Genomic DNA, 21966 nt, shown 5'->3' with positions numbered 1-21966 from the left:
CAGTATTCCCTGAATATTTTCTATACGTGGTCCAAGGATACTACATCATGAGGCTTAGACGTTGTGTCTAGACTCAAATTCAGAAGATGGGAATGGGATGTGGAACATAGCTTGGTCTTCAAAAGTGACAGAACTATCAAATCCCCTAAATGAGTAATTCTGAAAGTTGGCAAGTATAATCGATGGTTCAAATGTTAATAGAGTGCCTTACTATGTGTCACCATGTGGTACATCATGCCATTGAGTCTGCCAATCGGCGGTCCCCTTCCTCGGTAGAGGATCTCCATTTTGACTCATATTTCACCCCCTTATATGAAGTCCAATGTCCTTATAAAGTTGAAACAACCCTCTTATGAACTTCACTCGCAGATGTCATTATACTAAACGTTACATTCAATACTTTTAGACAGTGTACAACAATTAGGCATAAAATAGAAAAGAAACAGTTTTTGACAAAGTGAAAAGATATCAGGTAATATCGAAAAATACCCGAAAGCCTCCATACATCCTAATTATGAAGGCAATAATTGAAGAGATATGTCCCTTAGAAGGTAGAGAGTAGGAACCCCATGCATTACCAAGTTTTTAAAATTCAGCTTATGCATTTACAATAAAACCTTCTTTCGAGCCAAAGAGTGACGTTTCTCCTTGTGTAGAGTGACATACTGGCCTTGGCATGCCAATGTAAGGAGACTTATTTGCCTTGTAATGCTCCTCTGGGAGATTAAATATTCAAATTTCCTCTTGAGAGAGAAAAAGGACTAGAAGTCTATAGCGCCACCTGCTGGAAGCAGCAATCCTACAAGTCACTCTCAACTCTTTAACGAGTCTTGCAATATGACTTAGGATAAAAGCCAAATCAGAATCTCAATTTGCAGACACGGTGTTTCGTGGTGCTGCCCCTCGTCAGTGCAAAGCATGAGATCTGATTTGGCTGTGTGAGAGGCTCTGTACTGAGGTCTAAGGGGAACAAATGCCAGCAGCTGACTTCAGCATGCCTATCACAGGCAGCGCATGACGTCACTGCCATGTGCCGTTTGTGACGAGCTTGCCGACATCAGCTGCCGGCTTCTGATTGAACGGCGGCATGTATTGCAGTGCAGAGAGCCAGGAATACATTTCAGCTGTATGTGCATCCTTGGAAATAGGTGCTGTCAAGACCCTTCCCCTATAAACGGGTTTCTTGGCTTCATCCTCCATCTATACAGAACATGTATGACCATGATGTGTTGGTGAGGGATTGGCTGCAGTGGTCACATGCCCATCCCGAGCCTAAAGACAAAGCTTGGAGGCCAACGAGGTTCCCGGGCAATGCTATAGAGAAGGGGATCTCTAGGTATGTATACATATTTTTTTTTTTATTTGTGGTCCTTCCAAGGCCAATTTTTTTAAAAAGGGCAGGACAACCTCTTTAAAGGGGTTGTTTTATGTACATAATTTTAGTTTAATTAATTAGATGTAAGTTTTAAGAATAGCAAGAGGAAGCTCAAAGATATCACGGGATTAGTAGGGGAGTATATTGTGCATTTTTTATGTTTGGACTAACTGGGCCTGTTTATACTTCTGTATAAAAAGCTGGAAAACTCCTTTAGCCCCTTCCCGACATTCGCCGTACATGTATGGCGTCGAGTTCATACTCAACTGAAAGACCAGAATTATCTATTTTCCGTTGCCGCACTTTCCCCTAAAGATTCAGTGATCAAAATTGTACCAATAAAAATAACTGTTCTCCAAGAAAAAGAAATCAAGCCCCTATACAGGTCCTCAGTTGAAAAAATAAAAATAAAAAGTATGGGTTTCAAAAAATGGCAGCACAAACCAAGTTTATTTTTATTTATTTTTTAAATGACAAGTTTTGGCATTTTTGTAATTGTGAAAAGGTTGTAAAAACAAAAGCAATAATGATAATGATAATGACGGAATAGTAATTTTTTTTCACCATTTCGCCGTACTTTTTTCCTGTGTTTGCCGTCATACGCTTATGGGATTTATTCACACGTTGCATTTTTGCAGTGATTTTTCCACGCGGAAAAAGAAAAACAGTACCAGCAAAATGAATTATATTTCTGAAAATCTCATGCACCCGCTGCTTATTTGTTCTTTGCAGATTTGAACCTTCAAATCATTCTTTCAAATCCGCAGCGTGTCAATTCTTTTAGAGTTTTTTTGCAGTGGCTTTTCACCCATTCTAATTAAAGGGGGGAAAAAAAGAGTCAAAACTAGAGATGAGCGTTGTTCTACTCGAACTGTTCGCCAATCTCAAATTCGAGCTGTTTTGGGCGGTGTTCGAGCCGGTCGGCGAACACGAACAATTTGAGAAAAATTCGGCTGTTCGAGGTTATGTTCGATAACTGTTCGTGCACCAAAATCATAACTGGATTTTTTCTCAGTAATGATGAAAATTAATGTTAATACGCAGTTTGAGTGTACAGCGGGGCGGGGGGAGGGGCAGGGGATGGATCTCTGCAGGAACAATGAAGATCTCCATTTTTTTTTCTCTTTCCCGCATTTGCAGTGGGGAGGTGCAATCTGTCAGCCTATCAGCAGCGCACACACGGAGCGAAGTGCTTTTTTTCACACAAGCAAGGGCATGTGTCATTGGCAGTGTATGTCACATGTCCTTGCCCTATAAGACCAAGCCATTTTCCCCGTCGCCACCATTTTCTCACTGCTGCAGCTGCGTGTTAGACGGCACCGCTGTTGCTGTGTGCGCTATACCTTGTTAATTTCAAGCCAATTTTCGCACAAATCTACAGATAGCTTGGGAGTAGGGAATAGTTGTGATTGCAGTCCTTTTAAGGACTAGGTTACAGCATTTCCTACGACTTTTATCAAGCAGGTCTGTGCTCTTAAATAGATAGATTGTGGGAGTAAAGACTAATTGTAATTGGAGTCCTTTTCAGGACTAGGTTACATCAGTTCCTATCAGTTTTTGCCAGGCAGGTCTGTGCCAGTGCTGTGAAAGTTTTTTTCACAGCATTTGGCTGAATCTAGCAAAGCTAATCCTTTTTGGCCTATTGCAGAGTGTGTTAGTCAGTGGAGTAGCCTATCTGTGTTGCAAGATATACCACCTGTGTATAGAATACCAATTTTTTTACTGCACCTAGTGAAGTAAAATCTTTTGGGCATAGCATCATTCTATTAGTCCATCTATACTGACCTCCATCAGGTTGCAAATTAAAAATAATTTTTTTCTGCATCTAGCTCTGAAAAAATATTTGGGCTTCTAGCAGTGTGTGGGACTTGGTCTATTAGTCCATCTATACTGACCTCCATCAGGTTGCAAATTAAAAATAATTTTTTTCTTCATTTATCTCTGAAAAAATATTTGGGCTTCTAGCAGCGTGTGGGACTTGTTCTATTAGTCCATCTATACTGACCTCCATCAGGTTGCAAATTAAAAATAATTTTTTTCTTCATTTATCTCTGAAAAAATATTTGGGCTTCTAGCAGCGTGTGGGACTTGTTCTATTAGTCCATCTATACTGACCTCCATCAGGTTGCAAATTAAAAATAATTTTTTTCTGCATCTAGCTCTGAAAAAATATTTGGGCTTCTAGCAGTGTGTGGGACTTGGTCTATTAGTCCATCTATACTGACCTCCATCAGGTTGCAAATTAAAAATAATTTTTTTCTGCATCTAGCTCTGAAAAAATATTTGGGCTTCTAGCAGTGTGTGGGACTTGGTCTATTAGTCCATCTATACTGACCTCCATCAGGTTGCAAATTGAATAAAAAAATTTTCTGCATCTAGCTCTGAAAAAATATTTGGGCTTCTAGCGGTGTGTGGGACTTGGTCTATTAGTCCATCTATACTGACCTCCATCAGGTTGCAAATTAAAAATAATTTTTTTCTGCATCTAACCCAGCCAATAGTTTTGGCCTAATACCACAGTTTGGCCACTCAGCTCTGCTCGGTTACCATCCATTGTTTTTTTGTGCAAACAACTCCAGAGTTGTGAATTAGTTAACCACCAAAATGAGTGGAAAAAGGCCTGCTGCTGGTGGAAAGGGGAATAGGCGTGTTGGGAAGGGGAAAAAAGGTTGTGTCCGTGGGGTAGGTGCAGAAGAAAGACCATCTTCCAGCCAAACTAAAATGTCTACTTCTTTTAGCGGACAATGTGATAAGATCCCTTTCTTACGGCCACGCCAATCGCTACAAATTCCAGATGAGGCACAAAAACAGCAGGTGCTTCAACGGATATCAAGTGCTCCTTTAAGTGGGCTCTCCTCCACATCAACTTCAACATCACAAATACTCCAGTCCTCAAAGGTGTCACCCAAATCGCACTTGCTTCCTCACAGCTCCCAAATCTCCAGCTGCCCGTCTGAGTATGAGGTAGAACAGATGGTTGAGTCTGCAGAGCTGTTTACTCATACTATAGCCTGGGAATCAGAGGTCGACTCCAGCGCTTCTGTGAATCCAGACGAGGAAATGATCTGCACTGATGCCCAGAATCTTTATGAGTCGGATCCAGGACCAGACGCAGAAGGTTCTGACCATAATGTAGACCCTCATTCCCAAACTGTAACTCCTGCTGGTGGAGACAATGAGGAAGACGATGATAAGACTCAAATACCTGATTGGAGCGACAACTTTAGTTTTTTGTCAGGGCAGGAACAGGTTGGCTCTGAGGACGACGGGTGTGATAACGCACAGGGTGATGATGATGAGGTCGGAGATCCCACTTACTGTCAACCCACAGTCAGCCAAGAGATGAGGTCAGCAGAGGAGGTGGAGGAAGAAGCTAGTGACGACGAGGTCAGGTTGCGCCTTCCTGGACAGAGACGTAGTACTGGAAGCACGTCAACAACTGCATCCTCAAACACAACTCTGCCTCTCACCACAAGTCGTGGTGGCTCTTCAGGTCGCATGGGTGCTAAGCCTTGCATAGCCTGGGCATTTTTTCAGATCGATAAAGATGACCCAACTCGTGTTATCTGTAACATTTGTCAGCAAAAGCTAAGTAGAGGCCAAAAAATACATAGTTTGAGTACTTCATGCATGAACCGGCACATGGACATGAAGCATAAGTTGCAGTGGGAAGCTCAGTGTGCTACAATGCGGCCTAGCCGGCCGGGCCAACCACCGTCTGCCATATCTTGTGCATCCGCGGCCTCTTCATCCTCTGTGACTGGGGGGACAGCAGTCACACCTGTTTTGGGGCGCAGACCTGCCACCTCTTTACCCGCAACAGCCAGCGTGATTGGCAGGTCATCATTTTCTTTGGAGGTGGTAACACCAGCTGGTCTTGAGCGCTGTCCGACATCGATAGCACCACCTTTGGATCAAGGCAACCTAACATGTCCGCCTGCATCTTCCTCACAGACCGGCAGTTTGCCGGGGACACCCTTATCAACCCCGTCTAAGCACAATAGCCAGCCCTCGGTCCCTCAGATGTGGACAAGTAAAAGACCATTTCCTCCTAGCCATGAGAAAGCTAAGAGGTTGAATTTCACCATCTGCAAGCTCTTGGCTACAGAAATGCTGCCTTTCCGCCTGGTGGACACAGAGGATTTTCGAGACCTTATGTTCGTCGCAGTGCCCCAGTACCAGATGCCCAGTCGGCACTACTTCTCAAAGAAAGGTGTGCCTGCGCTCCACCAGCATGTCGCACACAACATCACCGCTTCTTTGAGAAACTCTGTGTGTGACAGGGTGCATTTCACCACAGACACTTGGACGAGTAGGCATGGACAGGGGCGTTACATGTCGCTGACTGGGCACTGGGTAACTATGGTGACAGCAGGACAAGGGGCTGCTGTCCAAGTCTTGCCGTCCCCACGAGTTGTGCGTCAATCCTCTTTATGTCAAAGTTCCTCCACTGCTTCTGCCTCCTCAACCTCCTCTCAGTCTTCCACCTGCACCCAAAGCCTGTCTGGTCATGCCACAAGCTTTCTAACTGCGCAGAAGGGATCCTGCACACCTCCTTACTTTGCTGGCAGTAGGGCTCAACGTCATCAGGTGGTTTTTACATTGAAATGTCTGGGAAATGTGAGTCACACAGCTGAGGAGTTGTGGTCAGCTCTGGAGAACCAATTTCATGAATGGTTGTCTCCACTGGACCTGAAACCAGGGAAGGCCGTGTGCGACAATGCTGCAAACCTGGGTGCGGCCCTTCGCCGGGGCAATGTCACACACGTGCCTTGTATGGCTCACGTGTTGAACCTGGTTGTCCAGCAATTTTTAGCCCACTATCCCAGACTAGATGGCCTTCTGCAGAGGGCACGGTCGCTGTGTGCTCACTTCCGCCGTTCGCATCCCGCAGCTCAGCGACTTACATCTCTACAGAAGTCGTTGGGCCTGCCACTTCACCGGCTAAAATGCGATGTGCCTACCCGGTGGAATTCAACTCTGCACATGTTGCAGCGACTGTGGCAGCACCGACAAGCCCTGGTGCAATACGTTCTGACGTATAGCCTGGGCCAACGAGATTCAGAGGTGGGGCAAATCACGCTGGAGGAGTGGTCTCAGATCAGGGACCTATGCACCCTTCTGCACAGTTTTGAAATGGCGACGAAGATGTTTAGTGCTGACGATGCCATTATCAGCATGACTATTCCGGTGATTTACATGCTGGAGCACATGTTAAAAAGAATTCGGAGTCAGGTGGTGGCACAAGAGGAGGTGGAGGAAGTAGAGGAGGAGGAGTTGTATGCGGAAGGGCTAACATCTGCAAGGTCCAGACGGTCGGCAGCACCAAGGCGGCAGGCATGTGAGGGTGGGGGAGATGATTTTACCAGGGCGCATGGTAGCAGCCAAACTAGTGAGGAAGGTGCAGGAGCCCAGGAAGAAGTGGAGGACGAACTGATGGAAGACTCATCAGATGAGGGAGACCTTGATCACATTTCTGTTGTGCGAGGTTGGGGGGAGAGGACAGAGGAAGGAAGCATGATTGTTACCTCGCCACCAACACAACAGGGACTTGGTGCTCCTGGATGCGCAACACACATGAGTGCCTTCTTGCTGCACTACCTGCAACATGACCCTCGAATTGTGAGAATTAGAAATAATCCTGACTACTGGGTTGCCACACTGTTAGATCCCCGGTACAAAAGTAAATTTGCAGAAATTATTCCTGCCATAGAAAGGGATGCACGCATTCAGGAGTATCAGCAGAGACTGTTGCAGAATCTTACATGTGCTTTTCCACAAAATACCAGTGGTGCACGTAGTGAATCTCACAGTTCCAACTTGCCAACCGTGGGACCGTCAAGTGTTCAGCACTCAAACCGTAACAGAACCACAGTATCTGCTGGTAACATCAATTTTGCGGAATCATTTCACCACTTTTTTAGCCCATCCTTTGCAAGGCCACAGGAGACAAGAAGTCTGACACATAGTCAACGCCTAGAGACGATGGTACAGGAGTATCTCCAAGTAAACATTGAAGCCACGACTGTGTCACTGGACCCTTGCTCTTTTTGGGCTTCCAATCTGGATAAATGGCCGGAGCTAGCCACTTACGCCTTGGAGATCTTGTCATGCCCCGCAGCCAGCGTTCTGTCTGAACGTGTGTTCAGCGCTGCTGGTGGTGTGCTGACAGATAAGCGCACGCGGCTCTCCACTGATAATGTAGACAGACTCACGTTCATAAAGATGAACAAATCATGGATCTGAAACGACTTTTCTACCCCTGTGTCATCCTGGGGAGAGTAAAAGCTTGATGATTGGTTAAAATCACCCTACCAACCGTTTTAAGCTTTCAAATTACTAATCATGTTTATCTGTATCTTGACTGGAAAATAATTTGGGCTTTGTAGCAGTGTGCAGCACTGATCCTATTAGGCCATCTATAATAAGCTTCACCAGATTTAAAATTAAAAATAATTTTTAGCTGCATCTAGCCCGGAAAATAATTTTGGGGCTCCGAGATGCGCAAGACACATAAGTGCCTTCTTGCTGCACTACCTGCAGCATGACCCTCATATTGTCAGAATTCTAAGTAATCATGACTACTGGGTTGCCACACTCTTAGATCCCCCAAACTTTTCGATCAACCTTTTCATTTTAATAAAGACCAAAAAAATGGTCATTTTTGAAATTATAAGCATTAGCAGGTTGTTAGAAACTGAAATCAAACAGTTTTCAACTCAAAACTTTATTCTAGGTGATGTTACATTTTCACATAGGACCCCTTGTTCGAAAGGAGCTTCTGAACTCTCTCGTCCATTGAATTTGTCAGGTTTTGGATGGTTTCTGCTTCAATTGTTTTGCATGAGGACAGAATACCCTCCCAGAGCTGTTGCTTAGATGTGAACTGCCTCCCGCCATCATAGACACTCCTTTTAATAATGCTCCAAAGGTTCTGAATGGGGTAGAGGTCAGGGGAGCATGGGGGTCACACCATAAGTTTGTCCCCTTTTATGCCCATATCAGCCAGAGATGCAGATGTTTTATGTGCAGCATGAGATGGTGCATTATCATGCAGAAAAATGATCTTGCTGTGAAATACACGGTTCTTCTTCTTGAACCATGGCAGGAAGTGCTGTTTGAGAAAATCCACATACATTATGGAGTTCATCTTTAGCGCCTTCAGGGATCCTAAAGGGGCCGACAATCTCTCTCCCCATGATTCCAGCCCAAAACATTACTCCACCTCCTCCTTGTTGGCGCTGTAGCTGTGTTTGCGTGGGGTGTCCATCAACCAGCCATCCTCCACTCCATTCATCTGGACCATCGAGCGCTGCACAGCACTCATCCGTGAACAAAACAGTTTTGAAATCAGTCTTCATGTAATGTTTGGCCCACTGGAGCCGTTTCTGCTTGTGTGAAGTGGATAGAGGAGGTCGACAGGATGGCGTATGCACAGCTGCAAACCTCTGAAGGACCCTGCATCTTGTTGTTCGGGGGACGTTGGAGGCACAAGCAGCTTCAAAAACTTGTCTGCTGCTATGACAAGGCTTTTTTGCCGCTGCTCTTTCAACCTGACCTAATTGCCTGTAGGAAAGAGTCCTCAATTTGCCCTTATCACCACGCACACGTGTGTACTGTGAATCAGCTACATACTTCTTGATTGCCAAGACACTTCATCCTGATCATCGCACAATGTTGATTGTAGTCATGCCTTGACCTAAACACTCCACAATTTGTTGCTTCTCAGCAGCCGACACATCCTTTTTCTTTCCCATTTTGGCAGAAAATGTAGGCTGCTTAATAATGTGAGAGAGCCTTCTTAAGTAGTCTTGCCTTTCATTGGACACACCTGCCAAACTAATTAGCACAGGTGTCTGCAATTGCTTACAGTGATATAAAGAGCCCTGACACACATCACCATCAATGAGTTTAACTGACAAACAAACAAATTCTTCCCTTATCACTCCTAAACACTTTTTGCATAATAATTTGGAACGCGGTGTACATGTGCTTTTCCACAAAACACCAGTGGTTCACGTAGTGAATCTTACAGTTCTAACTTGCCAACCGTGGTCTGTATGGAATTGTTCAATAAAGGGCCCAAAATTAAGATAACATAGATGGGAGAGGTCTCTATGAATAGGAATTCCTAAGTATTTGATACCCTGTGAGGGCCAGGCAAAGGGAAAGTTGGACTGGATGGAATCCTATATGGATTTAGGGAGGGAGACATCGAGGGCCTCAGACTTCGCTGCATTGATTTTAAAATTTTACCATGTAACAAAGTGATCTATTTCAGCCATAACAGCAGGGATGGATATATGTGATTGAGTGATATATACTAGGACATCATCAGCAAATAGAGAGCACTTGTACTCGGTGCCTCCCACCTCAATCCACCTAATATTGGGGTTATGGCGAATTGATGAGAGCAGGTGCTCCGTCACTAGGATGTATAAGAGAGGGGACAGAGGACATCCCTGCCTTGTCCCATTGGTGATTGTGAAAGGTGATGAAAATGTTCTGACGCACCCCCTGGGCCTTGGGACACCCGGAGCCGGACCCTTTTTGGTGGATGCTGGTGGTTGTAGTCTTCGTGGCGGCGATCCGCTTCCGTGGCTCAGGGCGGTCAAACCAGTGGCGAAACTATTTATGTGGTTTTGATGTTTAAATGTCCGACTACGCCACCCGTGGATTGCGGTCAGAGTGAACCGCCGCTACAGGGCAGACCGCTAAGGCTGGTGTTGTGGGTGCAGCAGAGCGTAGCATAACTCCCCACGGGAGGAATATAGCCTCAGGGCAGTGTATGCGGAGGATGGGGGTGATGGTGCAGGGCAGCAGCAGTAACGACACGGAGTCAGTGATGCAGTTCAGGGCCTTTACTCACAGCTCTTATTATCCAGACCACGTCTGCAGGTAACGGCTGCCCACGTCGTACTGTGCTCACCAGGTGAGGGGCTCAGACAACTCCCAGATAACTTTGGAGCGCTTCACAGGACCCCCTTTGTGTGTCCTTTGTCTGGCCTTTCTTACCAACACTTCTGTCCGGCTGCCTCGGGCCTCCTCTTGGTAAACTTGGCGCCAGTTTCCCTGACCCTATGTGGTGCCTTCCTAGCGGGTGGAGCAAGGGGCTGCGCCACATAAAATGTCAGAGCCTCCGGTTTCTAGCTGAGGGTCGTTTCCTGCCTCCACTAGTTCGGGGACGGGTCTCCCCCTTTGGCCTGACCCCTCCACGCAGGTGGATTCGGGCGTGCGGTGGCGACTCGCCCGTCCGCACCCCTGGGATCCCTTCATTCCTCGTTCCTGGAGCCTTCTCCGCTCCTCTTCCTTCCTTCTCCCTCTTGCAGGCCTGGGCCTCTGTTACTAGGCCCGCCTCCGGAGCAGAGCTCATGCAGAGCCCCTGCTCCCTGCCACTTCTGCTCAGACTTCTCTGCACTGAACTAAGATGGTGCCCACCTTTTATACTCCCTTCTCAATGCACCCAGGAACTGCTTCCTCCCTGCTCCTGTACTGCAGGGTTCCCCTTCCTCAGTGTTCCCTCCCCCCACTCCAGCCAGGGACAGGGACTGTCGTGCCCATCTCAGGGGCATATTGGTCGCCCTGCCCCATGGCAATGTGGTGTAATGCATGCAGGTGTCGGGTCCTGATCCACACTCCATCCTTATCTGAGAGTGAGATATCACACCTCTGGGTGAGGTGCAATACGTCTGTAGCAACCGAGCCCTCGGTGCTACAGTTCCATTTATCTTCAGCCTAGGTGATGTATTGTGATACAGGGCCGTGATTTTGGCTATAAAAGGGTCCCCTAGACCCCTACCCCAAGTTTTTTAAGAGAATCATATATGGCGTGCCAGGAGACTCTATGGAATGCTTTCTCAGCATCCAACGAGAGTATCTACTTACAAATTTTTAACTGCATCTAGCCCAGGAAATACTTTGTGCCTAGTAGCAGTGTCTGCTAGTCAGCGGATTATCCCGGCTGTTAAGCAAGCTACACCACCTGTAGTTTGGACACTTAATTTTTTCAAAGGAAATGCTTCGGGACCACGGGATACTCAGTGAAGAGCATCAGGAGGCACCCCAAGGCATAGGGGCTGGGACTGGCACTAGGATGCCTTGCGGTGGACAGCCGAGCTCGATCCTTATAAAAGCTTTTTAACTGCAGCAGCTTTAGTGGACGATACTGGAGCTGGAATTACGCGGCTGCTGGCATGAGACTTGCCCTCCAATAGATCCTTGTAAATGGATTTAAAGTGTATTCATTCAAATTAGAGGGACAATTTAAATTAAAAAGCTTAGAGCTGCCTCCACCACAGGGGGGCTCTCTCGACCCACCAGCGGACAGGCACCAGTATTGGGAGAGGGGGGCTGGCCGTCAGGGTTCACCGCGGCTCTGGCACAAACCCGGCGACACGGAGGTGGCACGGGCAGGAGCGGACTGGCCTTCTCGGCTTCTCACTTTTTGGATTTTAGAAGGGCATGACATGCCTATATCTGTGTCTCCCCCTCCTTTTACTCCTCCACCTCTTTTATTTTCGCATGACTATATGTACTTGTCACTTTTCCATGTGTTAGTTGTGTCTTCTGAGCAGTTTGTCAGCTTTTGGACACCTTTGAAGGTGTTTTCTATGTGTTTCTATGTGTTTTTGTTTGCCTGCCATTGGTTTTAACGGTGTTCGAAGGTGTTCGACGAACAGTTCGACGAACAGTTCGGCGAACACACGGGTGTTCGACGAACCGAACCGAACTCGAACACTACGGGGGTGGCTCAACACTAGTCAAAACTAATTAAAAAGGCTCTTACTTTGTGCAGCATTTCTTACTCCCAATAATCGGGTTTTTGCAGCGGAAAAATCTGCTGCAACTACTAAACCCTTTCACTAAACAGAAAAAAAAAAAGTTTTGATTTTTGGAAAAAGATGGAAATAAAAGAAAATGTATAAATAAAAATTAGCCACGGAGGTAATGGGTTAAGGGTTTAACCGTCTCCTGTGATGCTGCGGCAGCAGATTGCTGAATGTATATGCTCAGGATCTATGAAGGACATGGATTCCTGGAACTGAAGGTTTTGCAGAATATCTATTCCTTTTTTTTTTCCAGTAGAAAATATAATGATGAGCTAAGTCAATTGTAAAACATTATGGTGATAATCAATCTCTCGTATTCTACAACATTTGCAGAAATTACTCTTTCTTTCTGAATATATTTTATCATTAATCACTTGGCAGGACTGAAATTGGTACCATAATGAATAATCAGAACATCATATTAAAATTATGCCGTGAATTACTGCGCTCATATATTGCTCAATGTAAACTAAGGAGGATTTCATTACACACTGCGTGATTTATTTTTTGCGCATTGTGAAAATTAGAAATACTACGTAGGAAACCAAATGCACACGATGTTGCTTTCGCTGCTGACAAGTAACCGAGGCAGTAATTAACCGCTTCTTCCTGAATACTGATGCTCAAAAGTTATGACTGAAAGGTAATTTCATTTTAATAGATGTATTTTTCAAAAATTTTCACATTTTTTTCTTTCTTTTTTTTTTCTTTTTTTACTTTACTGTTTGTAAATAGAGATCATCATTTGTCATCGCTAGAAGTTTAGAAAGTTTTCTATTGTTTTTTTTCCATTGGGTCTCTTGAAGATGGATGGGCATAAGGACATACAAGTACAGATAAGGAAAACCATGCAGCTGCAAAGGGGTATCATGGAAAAAGGGGATTGTTCCGTCCCTTTTGTTGTTGATTGAAGGAGTTGTCGACTAATGGACTATTTATTAATGGACCTGGGTTACTATATAAATAACAAAGAAAATCTAGACATGTCCTGGACCAGTTCCATTCTTCTGCTCTCAGCCATTCTCCTTGTCAGTCTCCTGGCATTCACTGCAGTAACCTTCACATTTACTTTTACATTTACAGACAGGATTGCGAAGGTTTCTACTAAACAGAGGCCACTGATTGGTTGTAGGCACATGACATGGTTTTTGTAGGGGGATACAGGGCTGCAGAGGAGAAATGGCGGTCACCTGACATTGTTTTCAACAGGAGACCAAGATATTCCTCAATCTTTTTTTCCTCTGTTCACCTTGGGTTAGTCTCACCAAGTGAGGTGGATCCTCCTTGCCCAAGGTCCAGGTGGGCACATTGGCCATGGGCATTGGTGCAACAGATAGGAGGCAAGCAGGACACAAAAGCCAAGGAACAGGAAACAGCAGGCAGGTAGGAAACTTCCAGGAGACCACAGGCATGCAAATGGGATGTAGTAAACTTCAGGCAAGCAGGAGACGTCTAGGAGACCACAGGCAGGCAAGATGCATTTAACAACAGGCAAGTGGGAGACATTCGGGAGACCACAGGCAAGTAGGCGGAATGCAAGAAACCGCAGGCAAGCGGGGACATCTTCAATTTGAATAAATCCCCAACAGTGTCACCAGCAAAGCACCCCCACACCTCCTCCTCCATGCTTCACGGTGGGAACCAGGCATGTAGAGTCCATCCATTCACCTTTTCTGCGTCACACAAAGACACGGTGGTTGGAACCAAAGATCACAAATTTGGACTCATGAGACCAAAGCACAGATTTCCACAGGTCTAATGTCCATTCCTTGTGTTCTTTAGCCCAAACAAGTCTCTTCTGCTTGTTGCCTGTCCTTAGCAGTGGTTTCCTAGCAGCTATTTTACCATGAAAGCCTGCTGCACAAAGTCTCCTCTTAACAGTTGTTGAAGAGATGTGTAGGGCTGCTAGAACTCTGTGTGGCATTGACCTGGTCTCTAATCTGAGCTGCTGTTAACCTGCGATTTCAGAGGCTGGTGACTTATCCTCAGAAGCAGAGGTGACTCTTGGTCTTCCTTTCCTGGGGCAGTCCTCATGTGAGCCAGTTTCTTTGTAGTGCTTGACGCTTTTTGCAACTGCACTTGAGGACACTTTCAAAGTTTTCCCAATTTTTCGCACTGACTGACCTTCATTTCTTAAAGCAATGATGGCCACTCGTTTTTCTTTACTTAGCTGCTTTTTTCTTGCCATAATACAAATTCTAAAAGTCTATTCAGTAGGACTATCAGCTGTGTATCCACCAGACTTCTGCACAACACAACTGATGGTCCCAATCCCATTTATAAGGCAAGAAATCCCACTTATTAAACCTGACAGGGCACACCTGTGAAGTGAAAACCATTTCCGGTGACTACCTCTTGAAGCTCATCAAGAGAATGCCAAGAGTGTGCAAAGCAGTCATCAAAGCAAAAGGTGGCTACTTTGAAGAACCTAGAATATAAGACATATTTTCAGTTGTTTAACACTTTTTTGTTAAGTATATAATTCCACATGTGTTAATTCATAGTTTTGATGCCTTCAGAGTGAATGTACAATTTTCATAGTCATGAAAATACAGAAAAATCTTTAAATGAGAAGGTGTGTCCAAACTTTTGGTCTGTACTGTATATATATATATATAATTATATACAGTATATATACATACATATATATAGATATATATATATCCCAGTACGGTCACTGCCAAACTCAACAATAACAAACGGAACTAGATGTCACCACCAATGGTTTATACAGGTTAATTGGACACCTGTTAAAGATAGCATATTGCTTCTGGGGTGAAGTTATAGAGCAAGAAGAACAAAGCTATTCAATTTTAGATATTTAATCTAAAAAGTGGGCAGTGTTTATAAAAATATAGAAAGATGTTACAAAATGGGAACAAAACAATTACATAAAATATTAAAGGAAAAACACAAGAAATGTACTAAACCTGATGTTGCAGGATTGGCTTTGACTCTTATGAAGGGGAGCTCTTTGTTTTTGGGAAGTAACGGTATAGAACTACAGCAAACTATCTCCCAGGATTGACATTGATAGTTTGGTATTTGCTTTTATTAACACAAGTCACACCCACATACCTCCCCAACTTTCACAATATCTTCGCCGCTGGAGGTCCCAGGTGGGAAATATTAATGCCATATTTTCTATGACGATTTTATCCTTCTATAGAAAGAAAACATGGCATGGATATTGTCATCCATCTTACTGATATTAATTTGAAGGTGCTGCTGTAACCACGCAATGTTGTAAAACAATTGCCCTTTTGGTCACGCAGCGGCCAAAGGTGATAAGTTATCTCCACTGGCCATAAATCTGTCACCTCCTACATTCCTCGGTCAGTGGTGCCTGGTACATGATTCATCAGATACTCCACTTTAATTACCTGTTCACAGCAGGGGGTCCACCTGCACCAGGGTCATTTGGAGTGTCTTAGACTTGCTTCAATATTCACTATGAAATGGCTTATACATTTTACAATTACATCTATAACATTGATAGGTAGTAACTTTTAATATTTTAATATTTGGAATAATCCTTTAAGGTCTGATTTTCAGGAAAGAATCATGAAAATCAGGAAAAAAATAAGTTCTTACCTGTCTAGTTATTGCAAGCAAGGACACCGAGTCATGGCATACCACCGTTGCATTCCTCTTGGTATTAGTCAAAATGGCCACATCCTTCAAAACAAGGTCAACCAAAAATAAAACATTTAGATCATTATATATGGAAATATCTTATTATCATATTAACTTCACAAGTTTAAATTTACATGTAATCAGAGGGGTAACATAAAGCTCCTAGGCCCAATGCAAAATCTGGAACAGAGCCACCACCAAATATGAAAAACTTGTGACAAGCTAGGCCACATTATATTTGGTTGGATAATGTACTGTCAAACTAATTTTTACTTGATAGATACTAGGCCACAGTTATGAAAGCTGTCTTGTTTGGCCCTAGCAACCAATCAGAGCTCAGTTTTCATTTTGCCAGAGCTATTTAAAACATGAAAGCTGAGCTCTGATTGGTTACTGTGAACTGATTGGTTTCTAAATTGCTGGCCTCTGTACTACTGGTGGCAGTGGCAGAGGCAACCTACTGGAAGTGGGGACAGGTTTTAGCACAAGCGTCTCTTACTGTCCCGTCTCCTCATACTGTAGCGCAAGGGTCGCCAATAGTGATGCACGAGCATGCTCGCTACTGCTCGGTGCTCGCCCAAGCATCTCACTGCTGGAGATGCTCGGCGCTCGCCGAGTATTTCCGGGTTGCTCGGGCGGGAACTCGGGTCCCCTCCCTGCATGTTTGGCACTCTTTAGAGAGCCAATGATCATGCAGGGATTGCCTGCCATGTACTGTAATGTCGTAGCCATGTTGGTTGTGGGCATTACAGTGATTGGCTGGCTGCACAGCATCATCAGGTGTATATCAGACCTGGCACCGCCATGCTCGTCACAGTCACTCCGGATCAGACAGTGTAGGGAGAGCTGCTGCTGTGTCAGGGAGAGATTTGATTGTGTATTAGGTAGTGTAGGGAGAAAAACGGTACATTACACATATCCATCTTAATAAACAGTCCTTCTGAGGACTAATCCATCTGCAGAGATAACAGGCAGGCAGTGTATATAGGCAGGCGGTGTATATAGCAGACTGCAGTGCACATAGGACACTAGGCTCCATTCCAATTCTGCCTTCTGCTGCTGTTAGATATTTCTATACAAAGGCCCAGGTCTCAGGTGCCAGGAATACTTTTCTTTGGATCTTAATCCTCATTATTTGCTTAGAAAGCAATCCAGAGAACACCATTTATTCTGCGCCATTTGCTTGTTGGCACTGCAGAATACAGCCAGGTCCTTTCCATATTAGAGCGCTAGAAATTCAGCTATTTAAAACTGTGTTTTCTCCTTCAAACGGATCACATATACGTTGTCAGAAAATACTGCCATTTCTGGCCTCCATTAAAAATTTCCTTTAGTGTGTTATTGAAGCAATTCACCGCAGTTTGCTGTTCAAACTACTTACCTACAGGCCAGGTATTTAAAACTCTGTTTTCTCCATCACACGGATCACATATAAGTTCACTCCAAACTCAGTGATTTGTAGTGAGCGTGGAAGATACTGTCCTCCATTTAAAATGGGCAAGGCACGTGGCAAGGGACGGGGAACTGGACGTGATGGTAATGGTGCATGCAGAGGCCGAGGAAAAGGCCGTGGGCAAGCCGAAATTGTGCCACAACAAACACCCACATCTTCTCACCTGACCTTCCTGTCCCAATTTCTAGGGGACCGCAGCACACCACTATTGAACCCAGAGCAGTGTCAAAAGGTTGTTGGTTGGATAGCAGATAATTCTTCCAGTCACTTAGCCACCACCACCACCACCCTGTCTTCCACACGGTCAAGTCTCAGTAGCCGTGAATCTGGACCGCATATTCCTCACCCTGATCCTCCTTCCTCCCACCATGCCGAGTACCCAGAGACAACTGATCCCACACTTGGACACTCTGAAGAGCTGTTCACTTTACCATTTATAGATTCGGGCCTCTCGCCCGGTCCACTTGAAGCGGGGCAAAAGGAGATCGCGTGTAGCGATGCCCAAATATTTGAGCAGCCACGGTCACACGAAGGCGACAGTGGGAAAGTGTCACAAGAGGTGGACGATGATGAGACACAATTGCCAGAAAGTCAGGAGGAGGACCAGGGTGTGGAAGTGGAAGACGAGGTGGTGGATGATATAGTAACTGACCCAACCTGGCAGGAGAAGATGCAGAGCAAGGACAGCAGCAAGCAGGGGGAGGGAGGCTGAGCACCCCAACAGGCAGGAAGAAGTAGTGCGGTGGCCGCAGACAGAAGGCAGGCAACCATTCCCCGTAACACCAACACGAAGGAAGTTGCCAATACAATTGTTAGGTCTTCCCCAGTCTGGTTGTTTTTTAAAGACTCTGCCAATAGCCCCAAAAAGGCCATTTGCACTACCTACCAAGCGAGCATCAGCAGGGGTGGCAAAACAACCAGCCTGACCACCACCAGAATGATCAGGAACATGGCAACAAAGCACCTGACTTTGTGGCCTGAACCCCAGGGTCCAGGAACAGTCTCTGCTGGTGGCACCATTGCTTCTTCCGCTGTTGTGCATGCAAGCCAATCCCCTGTCCATGGTGCATGCAAAGATGCATCCTGCCCTGCACCTGTCGCTGCACACTCTCAAGTAGCAGCATTAGGAAGCATGTCCATGTCCTTGTCCCAGCGCAGCGTTCAGCTGTCCATACCCCAGTCCTTGGAACGCAAGCGCAAATATGCAGCCAACGCCCCACAGGCCACACTACTAAATTCTCACATGTCACGACTGCTTGCGCTCGAAATGTTGCCTTTTAGGCTTGTGGAGACTGAAGCATTCCGCAACCTGATGGCGGCGGCCGTCCCTCGGTACTCAGTCCCCAGCCGCCACTATTTGTCCCGGTGTGTCGTCCCCGCATTACACAAGCACGTGTCCCAAAACATTAGCCATGCTCTCAACAACGCAGTTACCGGTAAAGTCCACCTAACCACGGACACGTGGACAAGTGCTTGTGGGCAGGGACGGTACATCTCGCTTACGACACACCGGGTTAACATAGTGGAAGCCGGGACCCAGTCGGACCTTGGGACGGAACACGTCCTCCCGACGCCAAGGATTGCGGGCCCTAGTTCAATCAGGGTTGCCCCCACGGTCTACAGCTCCTGCACCTCATCCTCCTCAGCCTCCTCCTCCTTTTCAGCCTCCATCTCTGAAATGACCACATCAGTCACAAGCTGGAAGCACTGCAGCACTGCCTCGGCCAAGCGGCAACAGGCTGTGCTGAAGCTAATATGCTTAGGTGAAAAAACACACAATGCTGAAGAGTTGTGGACAACTCTGAAAGAGCAGGCAGATCTGTGGCTCACACCGCTGAACCTACAGCCAGGCATGGTCATGTGTGACAATGGCCGGAACCTGGTGGCGGCTCTGAGGCGAGGTGAGCTCACACACGTACCATGCCTGGCCCATGTGCTTAACCTCATGGTTCAGCGGTTTCTCAAATCCTACCCGGAGCTGCCGGATCTGCTTGTTAAAGTACGCCACCTGTGCACCCATTTTAGAAAGTCAGCTACAGCTTCCGCCGTCCTTGCAGTATTTCAGCAGCGTTTGCAGCTTCCGGCTCACAGACTGGTGTGTGATGTCCCCACTAGTGTTGAGTGAGCACTAAAATGCTCGGGTGCTCGAAGCTCGGGCCGAGCTCACCGTGATACTCGGGTGCTCGACTTGAGCAACGAGCCCAATGTTAGTCTATGGGAGACCCGAGCATTTTTGCGGCGGCACCCCCGGCAGTCTGTAGAAAGCCTAAAAAGTGCCCAAAACGATAGTGACAGTGCTCAAAAGACATGGGGACAGCATGGGCATCGCCCCAGGAAGCATTTCGGAAACCCCAGGTCACTGCTGTCAACAACATGGTCAGAGGTATTAAGCCACTTTAACGGGCTCACAATAAAACGTTCAAAATCGAAACTGAAATGGTTTTCCTGTGAAATATGTTAAGGAACTTCCTTTCCAGGGTAAAGACTTGTGTATAAGGTAAAATAAAAAACAAAAATACTCCTCCACACCTTCGGCTATGTTCACAAGTAACATTTTTTATGCATTTCTGCACTTTTGTATTGCTTTCAACCGTGACAAATGCATTCACCGGGAAATGTCATTTTTACATTTTACAATCTTATCTGGCCATGTGCTGTGTGACACATGCATACAGTGCTGAAAAGACATGAGAACAGCATGGGGAAGACCCCTGGAAGCATCTCTGACACCCAGGTCACTGCCTAAAAGCGTGCCCATCAGAAGTGATCCTTTCCGCATCAGAAGATGCAGACTTGCAACTATCCCCGTGCAAGTCCTTGTCCCAGGGCAGTGTTCAATTGTACCTCCCCCATTCCTTGCAATGCAAGCGCAAGTATGCAGCCTGTCACCCACCCACCCCCAAGCTGCAATACCATACTGCTAGCTTGCTTGCACTTGAAATGGGGCTTTTTAGTTTGGAGGAGGCCGAAGCTTGCCACTACCTCATGGCTGCTTCGGCAGCGAGGTATCCATACTCAGTCCCCAGCCGCCTGGCGGCCGGGTGTCCACGCTCGGTCCCCAGCCGCTAGGGGGCAGCAGGGTGTCCATACTCGGTCCCCAGCCGCCTTGTGGCCGGGTGTCCACACACGGTCCCCAGCCGTCTGGGGGAGGCCGAGTGTCCATAAACGGTCCCCAGCTGCCCCTATTTCTACTTGAAACTTCCCCCCACACTTTTCTCAGCCTGGCCTGCTTTAGGGCAGAATTGGACGAGCCCACCAGAGAACCAGACTCCTCCGGTGGACCCTGGCTTCTCCATCAGGGGAGTTGAGAGTGCCAAGGTGAGGAGCATGATGATGATGATAGAAGTTAGCATCCGCTTTATTTTCTTGGAATGCAAGCGTAAGTGTGCATCCTGCCACCCACCCACCGCCAGGCTGCAATACCATACTGCTAGCTTGCACTTGAAATGGGGCCTTTTAATTTGGAGGAGGCCGAAGCTGGCCACTACGTCATGGCAGCTTCAGCAGCGAAGTATCCATACTCAGTCCCCAGACGCCCGGCGGCCGGGTGTCCAAGCTCGGTCCCCAGCCGCCAGGGGGCAACCGGGTGTCCATAAACAGTCCCCAGCTGCCCCTATTTCTCCTTGAAACTTCCCCCAGGCTGCAATACCATACTGCTAGCTTGCACTTGAAATGGGGCCTTTTAGTTTGGAGGAGGCGGAAGCTGGCCACTACCTCATGGCTGCCGTTAGAACCCTCCTGTTAGTTTTTGCTATCTTGTGTTATGCGGTCATGTGACCAGCTGCCTATATATTCCAGCTCCGCCCTTCTGGCTTTGTTGGACTTCAGTGTTTTTTGCCTGTCTCTGTAGCCAGGTGCTTCGGTGCCTATCTCTGTCTAGGTCACCTAGTCCTCTGGGACCTCTAGTACTTTTTGTCAGTTTGTCTTTTTGGTCTGCAACAACTTCTGTTAGGAGGTGTCCCATTTTTGTTCCAGTCCTTAGTTCTTTTAGGGACCCCTCCCTTTATTCTATAGGTCTCCGTTCAGACGAGCCGAGGACGAAGGCGGGTCTGTTCACAAGGAGTAGGCTGCCCGCTACATCGTAGGGATTCAGCTTAGTCTTACTGTAGGGACAGCTTTTCCCATTCTTTCCTTAGTTTATGTTGCAGATCATAACAGCTGCTTCGGCAGTGAGGTATCCATACTCAGTCCCCAGCCGCCCGGCGGCCGGGTGTCCACGCTCGGTCCCCAGCTGCCAGGGGGCGGCCGGGTGTCCATACTCGGTCCCCAGCCACCCCGCGGCCGGGTGTCCACACACGGTCCCCAGCCACCTGGGGGCGGCCGGGTGACGTGGAGGTCGCAGTGGAATAAAAGGACAATATCAATGCCCCTTGAAAAAGTGGCGGAGGTCGCAGTAGCTTAACAAGACGGTTTTAATGCCCCTTGGAAGAGACGTGGAGGTTGCAGTAGCTTAACAAGATGGTTTTAATGCCATTTGGAAAAGATGTGGAGGTCGCAGTAGCTTAACAAGACGGTTTTAATGCACCTTGTAAGAGACGTGGAGGTCGCAGTGGAATAAAAAGACAATATCAATGCCCCTTGAAAAAGTGGTGGAGGTCGCAGTAGCTTAACAAGACAGTTTAAATGCCCCTTGGAAAAGACGTGGAGGTGGCAGTAGCTTAACAAGACGGTTT

At 46.5% G+C, this 21966-nt stretch overlaps 1 protein-coding gene across 3 annotated transcripts in view; it reads right to left on the bottom strand.

Moving 5' to 3' along the window:
• Positions 1 to 21966, bottom strand: part of LOC141192795 (cyclic nucleotide-binding domain-containing protein 2-like) — a 478066-nt gene that overhangs the window by 219829 nt on the left and 236271 nt on the right. For all 3 annotated transcript variants that reach the window (XM_073662059.1, XM_073662058.1, XM_073662056.1), the window contains one exon: positions 15799 to 15882. In XM_073662059.1, coding sequence (XP_073518160.1) covers positions 15799 to 15882 — 84 coding nt within the window. The remainder of the gene's footprint in view (positions 1 to 15798; positions 15883 to 21966) is intronic.

Source organism: Phyllobates terribilis, unplaced genomic scaffold, assembly GCF_046119375.1.
Source record: "Phyllobates terribilis strain yellow unplaced genomic scaffold, ASM4611937v1 Scaffold_2__4_contigs__length_985480577, whole genome shotgun sequence".
NCBI lineage: Eukaryota > Metazoa > Chordata > Amphibia > Anura > Dendrobatidae > Phyllobates > Phyllobates terribilis.
Note: the sequence above shows the minus strand (reverse complement) of the source record. Positions and strands in the feature narration are given on the sequence as shown.